A 14,358-nucleotide genomic window follows, 5' to 3' on the forward strand; every position below is an offset into this window, starting at 1 on the left:
GATGTGATCTCCATTAGTTTCTGCTTCGGCAGCATGTCTTTCTAATTTGGTTACCCTGATTTCTTCTTTTGACCTTTCCTTTCCTTACGCGACAGTTGCCCTGCTGGTGTTTGCATGACGCCTCTTATCGGCGTCGCATTCCTTCGTTGAGGTTTTATCGTTGACTCATCTTTGATATTTTTCGAGTCTCCTCTCGCTCTGCATCATTGAAGATTATGCCGGGAAATGCGATCTCTCCCGATGGAGCTCTCTCCATGCAGGCTGTCAATGAGCGGCCAACATCTACCTGGAATACCCGCCGATTAGGTTCGCGACTGGGTGTAGATATCGCCAGCGCTGCCACAGCAGGAGCTTTGACATGCCCCGTCATTACTGTTATCGATCGGTAAGTGTGCAATCTCGCCGGCCCTTTGCTGCAAAGTCTGACATTAACCGCTTGATAGCGCGATCATCGAGAAAGCGTCTAAAGGCATTCCCATTCGACAGACGATCACATCATGTTTCGGGTCCATGATTCGTCATCCAGCGGGCTTCTTCCTCAGTACACCGTTTCTCCTTATATATACACTCTATACATCGACATATTTAACCGCCAATGCGATTGACACAATCTCGTCGACTATGCGCAATCAACCGTTTTCCTCCGTATTTGCCGGCACGGCCAAGTTCCTCGCCACGACAACGGTGAATATGGGAATCTGCGTATACAAGGATGCCAGGTTCGCGCGGATATTTGGCGCACAGTCCAAGCCTACACCATCTTCCTCATCGACACCTGCGCGCACGTCTCCCCCGGCCTCCTGTCACCCATCCGGCGCAGCCACAGTCCCCAAGGTCTCATATGCCCTCTTCTGTCTCCGTGATAGCATTACCATCTTCGCTTCCTTCAACGTCCCCACGTTAATAGCGCCGTCAATCCCTGATTATATTGCATCCACACCCGGGATGAAGGCAGCGATAGCTCAATTCTCCTGTCCGGCCCTCATGCAATTCGCCAGCACACCGATGCACTTGCTGGGTCTGGATCTGTATAACCGGCAACCGCCGGGAGGGCTGGGATGGCGCGAGCGGGTATCGCGTATTCGTCGCGATTATGTCCCCAGCTGTTTTGCTCGGATGGGGAAGATCGTGCCCGCATACGGTGTAGGAGGTGTGGCTAATGTGCGGCTAAGATCTGCTATGATGGAGTACCTAGAACGGACGGAGAAGTGATCGCTCTCCCTGCTGCCTCTTCTCTGCCTTTTTTTTATTTGCGCGTTTATCTCTTTATCGCCCTTCTTAATCCCTTTGTTATCCACTCTCCACTCAACTGTCATTCAGGTTGCATCGGCGTTTGGTTCTCCAATTGGCGTTGGTATAGATTTAGATCTACGTGTGATGACATCTAATATTGCTCGTTGTGGCTAGTCAGTTGGTTGATCTAGTTTCTGGTCATGTCTATCGATATTCATTGTATATGTGGTTGGGAATCTGCACAGACAGACGGTAGGATATATTTGGTTAATATATTGGACTGAATTGGTATTGCAAGTATCTTTTGAATAGCGACTCTTGGAGTGATGGTATCCCCTGTGGATTAGGTTTGATAAATCGTTTGAAATTGATGGATATTGACAAACCATTATACGCGACTTGAGCTCGAGAAGTCCCAGCTATATTTGGCGGACTTCTTGGACTTTTCGGTTTCTGTCGACGATCAAATGAAGCTGTCTGTCCTCCCAGCCCGTAGAAGGTCTAGATGCGGTTGTTGTATGTGGAACAGGTTTGAAGGTACCTGCTCGGAGGCCCTCGGTGAAGAGTTCATATGAGGGGTAGTCTGTTTTAGTTAGCATACCGTTCTTTTTATACATCGTCCTGCGCATAGAAGAGAAAAAGAGTAACGGGGTAGCGTACAGCCATTGACAAAGTGAGTAACTTGTTCCGGAGTCATGCCAGTTCCTTTGGCAGCGAGAAGCGTCCGTTCTTGTTCCTGTCGCCAGTCATAGACGAAGTGTAGGTCTTGGGCATCACTGCAGCTCACATTAGAACCCATACATGGATGCTGAAACAAACGGTAAGACCAGCAAACTGGGAAAAAGCTTACATATGGATCAAAGCATCCAGCTGACTGTAGTGGATTACTCGTTAGCCCTTATACCTCCCACTTCAGTCGCACCCAACAAGGCAGGGACCCAAACTCACTCCGTGATCAGATCATAGTCCTTCAGCGCATCATTAACAGCCTTGGCGGCCTCAAACGGCACATATCCCAGCCGTCCATCATAGTCGCCCTTCTCTTTCCGCAAAACAGCAGCATCCCACTTCTCGCGCAGGAGCTGATCATCCAAAGCGCGGAAACCAACACACCAGCCCTCGAAGATAACGACCTTTATCTTCTCCTGCCCCTCACCGTTAACAATCTCCCATTGCGACTCGGGTACGCGATCCCCTTGCCCCGCATACGCCGATTTATCATACTGCGGAATAGCCGTGGCTCGGCCCGCGCGGAGAGATTCAAAGACCTCCTTGGCTAATGGCAGATCATGGGTCCCCGGTTGTCCGCGATGCTGCAGTAGTGGATTTGCCGGGTGCGACTTGGCGAGATTGACCTGTTCCTCGTGGGTGAGGTATAGATCGTCGAGCGACAGAGTGATAACGGGGAGGGAGTATGGCGGGGAACGCAGAGTCGATTGTAGAGTGGACACCTTTTTATGTTTTGTAAGATAACCCGTCAGACATATCCATTTAGACGTAGTTTAACAGCCAGAATGGGACTATATTTCTCGCGGGCAATTTCATACCAGCACCGTCTTTCCGGCTCCCTGGACGCCGTTCAACCCCAGAAAGAATGGTGGGGTTCTGGCCGGGTCGTTGCCGAATCGCTCTTGGTGGGCTTTTAAGCGCTCCAGGAGGAATGGGATGCAGTGTTGGGATTTGTCGTCGATTATTTCGGGCATTTTGGGGGTTTATTTGAGTATTTACTGGGTTGTTTCTTTTTTTTTTTTTTGGTCTCTCTTTTGCTATGACTACGGTGGTTGAGGGTTGTGTTTTATATGGGGAACTACACTAAAGAAAGGGCATGTCGGAGGTGTGCCGAAGCGGAGATTCTGGAGATTCGAATGTCCGGGCGGTGAAGGGCAAATGTTGTGCCTGATGGATCAAGCATGGGTCTGGCTATTGTCTGTGGTCTTTTTACCAGCGACAGGTAATTTTGATCATAACTGAAGGGGACTGAGGGTCGTATTTAAATCTCTTGCCTTTCCGATTACTGAACATTTGACCGTCGATCTAATGACAGACACGTGATGATGACGTCGAATCACATGTCTGAGTCAGCAGGGTAATGTGTTGCCTGATTGGGGTTAGTCTGTGCATTAAATGTGACGGTCATGTGGATTACATAATAATGCCAATGCATAGTTTTAGCGTCGGCAGCCAGACAAGGGAAGTTTTCCATGCTGTAGAGCTTGACAGATGGTGCACGGCAGTGAAGCAATGCATCTATTGATTGGAGATCTCTTTATGACAACATACAATATATGCATAATAAACACGCAGTCAGTCGACAAAAAGACGGGGGTCCCCATCCAGGAAAGATATATCGGCATGTGAAGGAGGGATCATCTGCCTAGATCCGCTTGGTTGTGTGGAAACCTCCGAGCTTCAAAGCAACCAGAAAGATGCCGAGGTTCCAAACCCATAGTGTCCTTGCCGAGCACCGCGACCGTCCACTTATTCCCCCAGATCCAGAGGCTTCTTCAACTCTGCTCTCCCCCAGACTTTCCCCTCATACTTAAACTAACTACTGACCTCTTTCAATCATCGTTGAACTTTGAATACTCTGTCTATCCTCCTCTCCTCCCCTCCTCTCTCCCCCTCCTCAAAACTATTGAAACATCCTGTGCGGAGGCACCACGTCAATTACATTCTCTGTGTTTGCTTTTTTTTCTTTCCTTTTAGTTCTAATTATACCCGTTTCAAGATGTCTGAGCTGCGCTTCGACAACCAAACCGTCGTTGTGACGGGAGCTGGCGGTGGTCTCGGTAAGGCCTATGCTACCTTCTTTGCCTCGAGGGGCGCAAACGTCGTCGTGAACGACTTGGGTGGTTCCCACTCCGGTGAGGGCAAGTCATCAAAGGTACGAACCGAACTATGGTCACATGCAAGTTCTCAAATACAATTACTAACATGGGATTTCTACCATAGGCTGCCGATGTGGTCGTCGAGGAGATCCGTGCTGCCGGAGGCAAGGCAGTCGCCAACTACGACAGCGTTGAGAACGGTGAAGCTATTATTGATACCGCCATCAAGAACTTTGGCCGCATCGATATCCTCATTAACAACGCCGGTATTCTCCGGGATGTCAGCTTTAAGAACATGAAGGACCAGGACTGGGACCTTATTACCAAAGTTCACACCTATGGTGCATACAAGTGCGCAAGAGCCGCATGGCCTCATTTCCGGAAACAGAAGTACGGCCGTGTCATCAACACTGCCTCGGCTGCGGGTCTGTTCGGTAACTTTGGCCAAGCCAACTACTCTGGTGAGTATCTATGAACAGAGACTCTTTAAAAAGATCATCAAGCTGACAGGACAATCAGCGGCCAAGCTCGGTCAGGTCGGTTTCACCGAGACCCTCGCTAAGGAGGGTGCCAAGTACAACATCATTGCCAACGTTATTGCCCCTATCGGTATGTAAAGAATATCAATGGTTTATTATGACGAATGCTAACCTGGAACAGCTGCTAGCCGCATGACTGCCACCATTATGCCTCAGGATGTTCTGGACATCCTTAAGCCCGAATGGGTTGTCCCCTTGGTGGCCGTTTTGGTGCACCCCTCCAACACAACCGAGACTGGTGGAATCTACGAAGTCGGCGGTGGCCATGCTGCTAAGTTGCGCTGGGAGCGTGCCAAGGGTGCTCTGCTCAAGACCGACGACTCCTTGACCCCTGGTGCTATCGCTAGGAAGTGGAATGATGTCAACGACTTCTCTCAGCCCGAGTACCCGACTGGTCCTGCTGACTTCATGACCCTCTTGGAGCAGGGCTTGAAGACCCCCAGCGCCCCGTCAGGCCAAGAGCCTGACTTCAAGGGCAAGGTTGCTCTTGTCACTGGTGGTGGTAACGGGTATGTGTTTCAGAATACGGCTTGAAGGTGACTGTTTCTAACGCTCTTATAGTCTCGGACGCGCGTACTGTTTGCTTTTCGCCAAGTATGGCGCCTCTGTGGTGGTGAACGATCTGGTCGACCCGGAGCCTGTTGTGCAGGAAATTAAGAAGCTGGGTGGTCAGGCCGTCGGTAACAAGGCTTCCTGCGAAGATGGCGACGCCGTTGTCAAGACTGCCATTGACGCTTTCGGACGTATCGATATCCTGGTTAACAACGCCGGTATCCTGCGTGACAAGGCCTTCACCAACATGAACGACGACCTGTGGAACCCCGTTCTCAATGTCCACCTCCGTGGTACCTACAAGGTTACCAAGGCTGCCTGGCCTTACATGCTCAAGCAGAAATATGGTCGTATCGTCAACACCGCTAGCACCAGCGGTATCTACGGTAACTTCGGCCAGGCCAACTACGCCGCGGCGAAGCTTGGTATCCTCGGTTTCTCTCGTACCCTCGCTATTGAGGGCGCCAAGTACAACATCAAGGTCAACACCATCGCTCCCAACGCCGGTACTAACATGACCCGTACTATCATGCCTGAGGAGATGGTCCAGGCCTTCAAGCCCGACTATGTTGCTCCTCTCGTCGTTCTTCTTTCCTCGGACATTGTCCCCGGAACCGGCACCAAGGGTCTGTACGAGTGTGGCAGCGGTTGGTTCACTAGCACTCGCTGGCAGCGTTCGGGCGGCCACGGCTTCCCCGTGGACGTCAAGTTGACCCCTGAGGAGGTTGTGAAGAACTGGAAGAAGATCACCAACTTCGACGACGGCCGTGCGGACCACCCCGAGGATAGCCAGGCCGGTTCTGAGAAGGTCATGGCCAACATGGGCAACCGCAGTGATGCCGCCGAGGGTGGCAACGACATCTTGGCCAACATCGAGAAGGCCAAGCAGGCGACCACCGACGGAACTGCCTTTGACTACGCCGACCGGGATGTCATTCTCTACAACCTCAGCTTGGGTGCCAAGCGCACTGACCTGCCTTTCGTATACGAGAACAATGAGCACTTCCAGGCTCTTCCCACCTTCGGTGTGGTCCCTTGGTTCAACACCACCGTGCCTTACAACATGGACGACATTGTGAAGAACTTCTCCCCCATGATGCTGCTGCACGGTGAACAGTACATGGAGATCCGCAAATTCCCCATCCCCACCGAGGCCAAGACCCTGACCTTCCCCAAGCTCATTGATGTTGTCGACAAGGGCGCCGCTGCTCTCGTGGTCGCCGGTTTCACCACCAAGGACGCTAAGACTGGAGAGGACCTCTTCTATAACGAGTCCACCGTTTTCATCCGTGGCAGTGGCGGCTTCGGCGGATCCCCCAAGCCCACCGCTGCCCGCCCCAAGGGAGCCACCGCGGCCTACAAGGCTCCTCAGCGCAAGCCAGATGCTGTTGTCGAGGAGAAGACCTCCGAGGACCAGGCTGCCCTCTACCGTCTCAACGGTGACCGCAACCCTCTTCACATTGACCCTGAGTTCAGCAAGGTCGGTGGCTTCAAGACTCCTATCCTGCACGGTCTGTGCTCTCTGGGTGTCTCCGGCAAGCACGTGTACAGCAAGTTCGGTGCCTATAAGAACATCAAGGTTCGCTTCGCCGGTGTTGTCCTGCCCGGTCAGACTCTGAGGACCGAGATGTGGAAGGAGGGCAACACCGTCCTGTTCCAGACCACTGTTGTGGAGACTGGCAAGCCCGCCATCAGCGGCGCTGGTGTTGAGCTGTTGGAGGGAGCCAAGGCTAAACTGTAAATTATAATTGAAACGAGAACTTTTGCGTGATGGCGAATTTATGGGATTAAATTGTGTACATAGATATAACGATTTCTGTTTCTTTCCAACTTAACAATCTCCTGTAAATTGAACTTAAATATGTTTACTTTTCCAGCTCGGTGTATCTGACTGACGGAGTGGTCAACCTGTTTATACATGCCCGGGTGTTGTAGAAGCTTATTATAGTAGGGTTTTAGCCATTAGACAGATCTGTTTAAGGCTAAGATGGAAGCTCGGTACTGTTTTCAAATGTCACTTTGCTTAATTTACAGAGAGGCCTTGAACTGACGAGGACTTTCGCAGAATCGGTTGACTTCTTATGCCGCTCTCTTTGACTTTTGATATACTTCGTCGATCTGCGATATAATTTATTAATAGTAATTCGACTAAAGTGTTCAGCAGTGACGGATAAGAGGTCTAGATCCCACTGACATTGGCCCGCCGTACGGTCATGTAACGTAACACAATACCATTGACTGATGTCCACCGACTTCATTCAACCTCTCCTCTCCATGACTCCAACTCCACTTATCTCTAGGCAGTCAATCAACTCTCAATTTCTAGCGCACATCCACGCTCCCCAGGAGACCCCCTTACTTTAACTTCTTTCCGCCTCAGGCCCGACCATGTAGCAGACTCCCCCATCGACGCAACGATGGTCCTCTCGCTACCTGTCCCAAGCTTCTCCAAATCCCCAACAACGTCAACATCAACCGCCCCTCCCCTCCGCCCCAACGACAGCAACCAATCCACCACCATCAGCGAAGCCCTCCGCAACAACCCCTTCGGAATCACCTCGCGCTCGCTCCTAATCCCCCCATCTGCTCCTACAATCGCAGACCAAAACCGCGAACAAGAAGAACTAAACAACGCCCTAGAAATCCTCGCTCGGATCTTCCCAGACGTGAAGATCGAAGTCTTCCGGGAACTACTCGTACGGTTTGACGGGCAGAGCCGGCTGCATGTCTGCGTTGAGCAGCTCTTGCGTCATAAAAAGGAATGGGTGGCCGGCCGGTGGAATGTCCCCGGGGATGACGCCGAGGCGGCGCCGGTAACTGGGAGCCTGGTGATTCCGCGGAATGAACGGTTTCGGACGACTGAATACAAGCTTGCTGTGAGGACGGTGCTATTAAAGGAATTCAGCGGATTGAGCAAGAGTACGGTTGATGCGGTTCTGGCGGAAGTGAACTTTTGTTATGTGCGGGCGAGGCCGACGTTGAGGGATCTTTCGAAGAGGACGTGGCGGGCGACGTTTAACAGTCTTTTTCCTTCTTTTAAGAGTAAGAAGGATAAGGAGGAGAGTCCGTTGGTTGTATGGCAGCGGCATGCGAATGGGGAGGTGGTTCCGACGTTGAAGGAGACGGGGTGTGTGGAGTTGGATCGGGAGTTGCATGATGCTTTGCTGGCGCCGTTGCTGAGCGCGAAGAAAGTGGAGTGTGAGGATCGGGATCGCAGGTTGGCGGAGGAGTTGAATGAGGAAGAGGCGAAGGCCGCTGCTGCGCTTTACGAATGCGAGTGTTGTTTATCTGATGTGACGTTCGAGCAGATCTCGACTTGTTCGGAAAGCATGCATATCATCTGCTATGGTTGTATCCGGCGGACGATCCAGGAAGCGCTGTTTGGTCAGGGCTGGGGGAAGTCTGTCGACGTGGAGCGGTCGACCCTGAAGTGTTTGACCCCGTTCGCCCGTGATGGCTGTAATGGGAGCTTGCATCCGGAGGTTGTTAAACGAGCTATCCTCCTTGACAAGGGCGGATCTGAGACCTATGTTAAGTTTGAGGGTCGGCTGGCCTCAGAGGCTCTTCTCAAGTCGCAGCTGAAGCTCATTCGCTGTCCCTTTTGCTCGTACGCGGAGGTTGACTCGGTTTATCATCCCTCGGCGAAGGGGATCACCTGGCGCTTTCGTCGGGATGGGATCATCTCTACAATTATACTTACCGTCATGCTCCTAGACATGATACCCTTGCTCGTCATTCCCGTGATCATTCTCTACATTCTAGACCCATCCGCCGTTCAGAACTTCCTGCACAACTCGTTCCTAAACCTGTGTCTTAAGGTGCGGCCGAAGAGGTTCACCTGCGCAAACCCATTATGCCAACGGGTTAGTTGCATAACATGCCAAAAACCATGGCGTGACCCACACGTCTGCTTTGAGCCACTCTTACTCGACCTACGAGCTACAGTTGAGGCCGCCCGCACAGCTGCAGTGAAACGCACCTGTCCCCGCTGCGGCCTATCCTTCGTCAAATCTTCTGGCTGCAACAAATTAACCTGCGTCTGTGGATACTCCATGTGTTACCTCTGCCGCAAGGGCCTCAGCCCTCCATCCAAAGCCACGCAACGATTCCGCCCCAGACAACGTCAACAAGAAAACATCAACCCAGCAAACGCAGCAGAGAACGACGACGAAAACCTAGACGACGAGGAATTCGAAGAACCAGAGGGCTACAAGCATTTCTGCGAACATTTCCGCATCAACCCGGGAGCTCACTGTACCGAGTGCAACAAATGCGAACTGTATCAAGATGAAGACGAAGAGGCTGTCGCACGTCGAGCGGGTGAGAAAGCCGAACGCGAATGGCGCATGCGGCAAGGCATGGCAAGCCTCGGAGTCCGGTCTTTGCAGGTCAACAGGTCCTTCTCACGACCGAACAAGTCAGCCGGCGATATATCATTGTCGGGTCAAGGGAAGGGCCTGAACTACTGGCTGGATGAAGTGTGGCGGGAGGGTCGGTGGAAGATGGAAGGACAGGCCTTTGTGGATTGGGTGGTAGAACGGGTGGTTGTTATTGACGAGATTTGAGCATTTCTTTCCTCTTTCCACATTTCGGTTTTTTTTTTTTTTGGTTTCTACTTAGATCGTGTTTTAATATCGGCGTTTGGCAAGGGCACAACAGACCTTTTGCATGGATTTGATGATGTGACGAGATATGACATTCCTTTGGTTACTTGACGTTCTCTTCTCTATTGGATTAATATACTACCTTCATCTGAGATGCAATAGATACATCCCTGCTTGATATAGATAAGGTGTTCTTTTCTTGGTCAAGTGAAACCCGCACTACTACGCCTTATACAAGCCTACCCTAGAAGATCTGACGCCAAAGCGGTGACCAAGACAGTCGACTCATATACCAAACAATACAATCGAAAGCTAACAAGCACCCCCTGATCAACTCCGCCGCCCTCTCCGCCACAGAATACACAGTCGTCATCGGGTTCGCATGCGACAGAAGAGGAAACACCGGCATCAACCACCCGCAGGTTCGAAGTACCGTTCATCATATAGAAGACGCCTCAAAATTGCCACTGCTCACACCAGTTTCTCATCAACTGGGGCGAGACTTCCTCCATCTGCCGCATCGTGAAGCTATTCGACTCAGTCCGTGTGATAGCCAATGGTACTGCCTTGAATCCCATCTTCGCGCCCTCTGCTGCCGATCTATAGGTGTCAAGCAGCTTCACAGCCGGGTTATTGTCCATACTCACAGGATGAACCTGGCTTTTGTCAAGTGCATCAATCCACTCCTCCAATGAGACCACTTTTCGGATCCTTTCGCCATAGAACTCACGCAAGATGGGTATAAGGCTAGACTACTCGGTAACCTTGGGATTGAACGCATGGATATACCCTGTAATCTCTTCAACGGTCCAGAGAGAAGTCACACCCGAAACCTCCAGTACCACATTTGCAATGTCCTCAACTGGTGCCCAGCCCATATCACTAAATGTGCTAAGGGAGTCAGGCAGGAGGCCTAGGTAGACGGAACTGCGAACCAAGCTTGGAAGCCACTCTTGCGAATTCCATTTGCCCTTCTTCCCGCGCGGGCCTACAACTTGTCCAATCCGTACTATAACGCTAGGCACGCCTGATACCTTGGTAGAGTGGTCGAGAATCGTGCTGCTTACGAGCTTGGACTGGCCGTACCCTATTGCGGCGAGGGACCAGTCTGGTAGTGCCTTCTTGGGTACAAGCACTTCTGGGGTCGTCCACTTTTCAATTGTTCCAATGGTGGAAATGAACGTTATGGGTACAGTTTTGCGTGCCGCTTGTGCGCTGAAATCGACTAGGTGACGCACGCCGCGGACGTGTGGCTCAAAAGACGCCACGGACATGTTGAAGTTGACAGGCCAGGCGTTGTGGATTACGCGGTCCACCTCATCGGCGAGTCGACTATATACCTCGGGGGCAAGGCCTAAGCCTGGCTCTGCAAGGTTGACATGCAGGAACTCGGCTCGGGAGAAATCAGTCGATAATCCCTGGGATGTACTTACCACAGTCTGTCGCTCTAGACCGTTGACGGCACGGTTGAAACAGATCACTTTGCTAACATTGGAGCATTTTAAGGTGAAGTCCAGCAGGTACGATCCTAGTGCACCCGTTGTGCCTGTGATATCAACGACTTGTCCTTTGTCAGCCGGAGCTGGCTTATTGGGTACTGCAGCAGGAAGGTCGTGAATGTACTTGTCAACGAGTGCACTGCATATGGCCGTCTATCTAGCATCACCCCTGAGCCATTGGTGGGACTGCCCTGTCTATGATTTGCACTGACCAGGGAGAAGGCGTATGCCGCTAGCTGCGTGACCGTCGGATGGGCATAAATAACCCTTGATTCCGCCGCCTCCTTGCTGACCTTAATGCCCGCTTTCTCTAGACTGACAAGCAACGCACGGGAGAGTTGGATTGCTTGCAGTGAGTCCAAGCCAGCTGCAAAGAAATCCTCCTCGGTGTCCAATTGACGGATTTTGAACACGCTCTGGACCAAGTCGCGAACCAAATGCATAAATTCCGTCTCAGAGGTAACGTCAAGATCCACAGCTATGACCAACTTATCTCTGCTGTTGTCAAAGAACCCTTCAATGTCTGCCGCGTATAACTTTTCCACCATAGAGCGCTGGATAGTGCCTTTACCTGCACGAGGAAATGGCCTCTGTGGATCGGCCAAAAAGACATCATCGCGTGAGATAACCCCGTGTGCAACCGTTTCGGCATTGACCTTCTCAATAGTTGGCCAAACATCATCAAGAAAATGCTGTTTTTCTTCCTCACTCTTGGGATACTGGATCGGCTCGATCATGAGTGCGGCATGGAATTGCTTACTGCCAACGACCTGCGCGCTGAACACTGCTGGGTGACCCATGACGGCCCCCTCAATGGTTACAGGGTTGAGCTTCTCTCCTGTCGAGAAGACAATTATGTCATCAGCCCGTCCCACGCATGTCCAGTGGTCTGCCAGTGTGGGGTGAGGCCGGTACAGATCTTTGGTGCTGAACTCGTCTAGCTCGGGAAAGGTATAGAAGCAACCCTGTAGCCCCGGGTGCTTATCCTTGCGCACTATGACCTGCTCGTACGTATCGTCATCAATCAACCGCCATTCAATGCCCATCAACTCCTTGTGGATGATGAACCATGGCCACATGGCGGGATCCGGTTGAGAGTAATAAGGAAAGTAAAAATACCTGCTAGTGTTAATAAGTCAGGCGCTTGGCAGGTTTCGCATTCAGTGCAGTCGGTTTGAAGGTTTCTTACTCAGTACATGCAATGGCATTTATCGTCTTAATGCCGTGGCTTAGCAAAATGTTAATCGAGTCGTGGGCGATAGCGCCTGATGAGATGGTGCGAGTTAGCTAAGTCTCACCGAGTCAATCGTGGCACAGAAATTGCGACGGTAACCGACCTCCTCCACAACCCACGGCATGCAATTCTTTAAGCTCGATTATTGCCTGCTGTGAGCGGGACATATGGTCTAGGATGGCCGGCGGAATGAACGTCCACCCAGAGTTACTGTTTTGCAACCACTCGACCACATTATCACCTGTGATAGGCCGAGAGGGCTCCCGGAACGCGATCGGCGCATTATAGTAGAAGGCGCACACAGTCATGATCATGAGACCTCCAGTATGGAACAAGGGCATGATGAGCAGGTGGCGCGGATTGGGAAAGCTGGTCCATGTCGAAAGCCAAGCCAAGTTGCCATTGCGCGCCGGTATATAACGATGAAGATCATTCATAGCGACCATACCATGCCGCACCACCACAGGTTTCGGAAGGTCGGTACTGCCACTTGTGTGTAGCACCACATACGAGTCCCATTCTGCCTCAGCAAATGTCTTGGTGTACAGAACTGGCGTCACTCCTTCAGCAACCCACTCATCAAATGGAGCTACAGCCACACCCTCCATGCCCGGCCTGGCGTCCACCCACGGCTGTACCATTGAGGCGTACTGCAATTCATGATATAGTATGTTGCAATCTGTCCTCGCGAACAGGTTCATTTGCGCCTCGATCGAGTTGCGAGGCGAAAAGAGTAGGGCCTTATAGCCGGCCTTTATAGCGCCGACCACGAAGATGGGGTAACGCGGGTCCTCCAAGCCGATGTAGGCCACTGTGGGGAACGTGCCAGGTGCCGGGTGCTCGGCCTGCATGATAAGCATCTGTGCCGCATAATTGACGGCATTGGCGACCTGAGCCCAGCTCACAGGCTTCCATCCGTCGTGGCGATTGTTGCTCCGTGGAGTCGACATGCACTCAACATCGGGAGTTTTACGAGCCGTCTCGTCAATTACATGGGGTATGAGACGCTTGCCGCACTCTCCACCGGAGAGCATCTTGGCTGCTGTGTCCTTGGTGCTACTAAAGGCATGGGCGATGGTAGTGCCATAGGTATCACCTGTCATGCTGAATTATTCTCCTGTGTGATGTGGAGCTGAAAAGCCGTAATAGCGTTTATACTGTGGAAGACTTTGCAGCCTGGGCGGGAATGACTTGAGATAATAGATAGGAATGTCAAGCCCTTTTTTATACAATGATAGAGCTGTGCAGGGAGAGACTTTGTGACGACAAACCTCCCCTTCCGTTGTGCCGCGGCTAATGCGGTATTTGTGCAGATAATACTATTATCCCTAGATTTCCATAAAATCCAACAATTACTGACGTTGTTACTCCTCATTGCCTTCGCGTTGGGCGGCCTGAAAAAGGATTGCCAATGCGCTCCATGTAAGCGCTTATGTCAAATAAGGTCAGACGACCAAAGATCGTAGATCCCAGTGGGGGAAAACATTTGGGAATGTCCATCATGGACGGAATAAATAGTAGCCCTTCGACAAATGCCAAATACTGATTCACGGTTCTTGAGAGCTGGTCCACTATACGCAGTAGTACTGTACATAGTCCTATGTACTAGTGTGTAGAGTTAAGTAAGCACTTAGTACACAGTAGACCAAAGCACCAATATACCCCACTAGAAACTGAGAGGCGAAGATCTTGGAAATTGAAACTCTGTTCAGTGTCCTTCCTGAACTACTTGTTCTTTTCCCCCCTCGCCAACCTGCCATCATTTGGTATAGGAACGATCCAGCCCTAAACCGACTTCTAACTCCAAAGGCGAGAATGAATCGGAAAGTGATGATCAACAAGTCCTTTATAAACATATACTGTTGTACA

General features: G+C 51.3%; 5 protein-coding genes across 5 annotated transcripts; 3 read left to right on the forward strand and 2 right to left on the reverse strand.

Moving 5' to 3' along the window:
- Nucleotides 1-215: 215 nt before the first annotated feature.
- On the forward strand, nt 216-1,212 carry F9C07_5483 (uncharacterized protein; the record flags this gene model as incomplete). The annotated part of the gene is made up of 2 exons (XM_041295145.1): nt 216-385; nt 444-1,212. The coding sequence occupies 2 exons, from the start codon at nt 216-218 to the stop codon at nt 1,210-1,212; spliced, it is 939 nt and encodes a 312-aa protein (XP_041150072.1).
- A 440-nt stretch (nt 1,213-1,652) lies between these two features.
- F9C07_5484 (P-loop containing nucleoside triphosphate hydrolase protein) lies at nt 1,653-2,936 on the reverse strand (the record flags this gene model as incomplete). Its single annotated transcript, XM_041295139.1, has 5 exons — nt 1,653-1,816; nt 1,894-2,009; nt 2,084-2,107; nt 2,182-2,684; nt 2,781-2,936. 5 exons carry the CDS (start codon nt 2,934-2,936, stop codon nt 1,653-1,655), a joined length of 963 nt encoding a protein of 320 aa, XP_041150073.1.
- Nucleotides 2,937-3,655: 719 nt separating this feature from the next.
- On the forward strand, nt 3,656-6,982 carry F9C07_2280687 (putative peroxisomal multifunctional beta-oxidation protein AoFox2). The gene is made up of 5 exons (XM_041295154.2): nt 3,656-4,117; nt 4,186-4,522; nt 4,581-4,670; nt 4,722-5,109; nt 5,162-6,982. Exons 1-5 carry the CDS (start codon nt 3,962-3,964, stop codon nt 6,891-6,893), a joined length of 2,703 nt encoding a protein of 900 aa, XP_041150074.1. The 5' UTR covers nt 3,656-3,961; the 3' UTR covers nt 6,894-6,982.
- A 587-nt stretch (nt 6,983-7,569) lies between these two features.
- Nucleotides 7,570-9,717, forward strand: F9C07_5487 (putative RING finger protein; the record flags this gene model as incomplete). The annotated part of the gene is made up of 1 exon (XM_041287424.1): nt 7,570-9,717. One exon carries the CDS (start codon nt 7,570-7,572, stop codon nt 9,715-9,717), a length of 2,148 nt encoding a protein of 715 aa, XP_041150075.1.
- A 494-nt stretch (nt 9,718-10,211) lies between these two features.
- On the reverse strand, nt 10,212-13,592 carry F9C07_2062244 (uncharacterized protein; the record flags this gene model as incomplete). The annotated part of the gene is given in 5 exon segments (XM_071508663.1): nt 10,212-10,508; nt 10,521-11,378; nt 11,423-12,374; nt 12,445-12,520; nt 12,593-13,592. The coding sequence occupies 5 exon segments, from the start codon at nt 13,590-13,592 to the stop codon at nt 10,212-10,214; spliced, it is 3,183 nt and encodes a 1,060-aa protein (XP_071366923.1).
- Nucleotides 13,593-14,358: the final 766 nt, after the last annotated feature.

Source organism: Aspergillus flavus, chromosome 7, assembly GCF_009017415.1.
Source record: "Aspergillus flavus chromosome 7, complete sequence".
In the NCBI taxonomy this organism is placed as follows: Eukaryota; Fungi; Ascomycota; class Eurotiomycetes; order Eurotiales; family Aspergillaceae; genus Aspergillus; species Aspergillus flavus.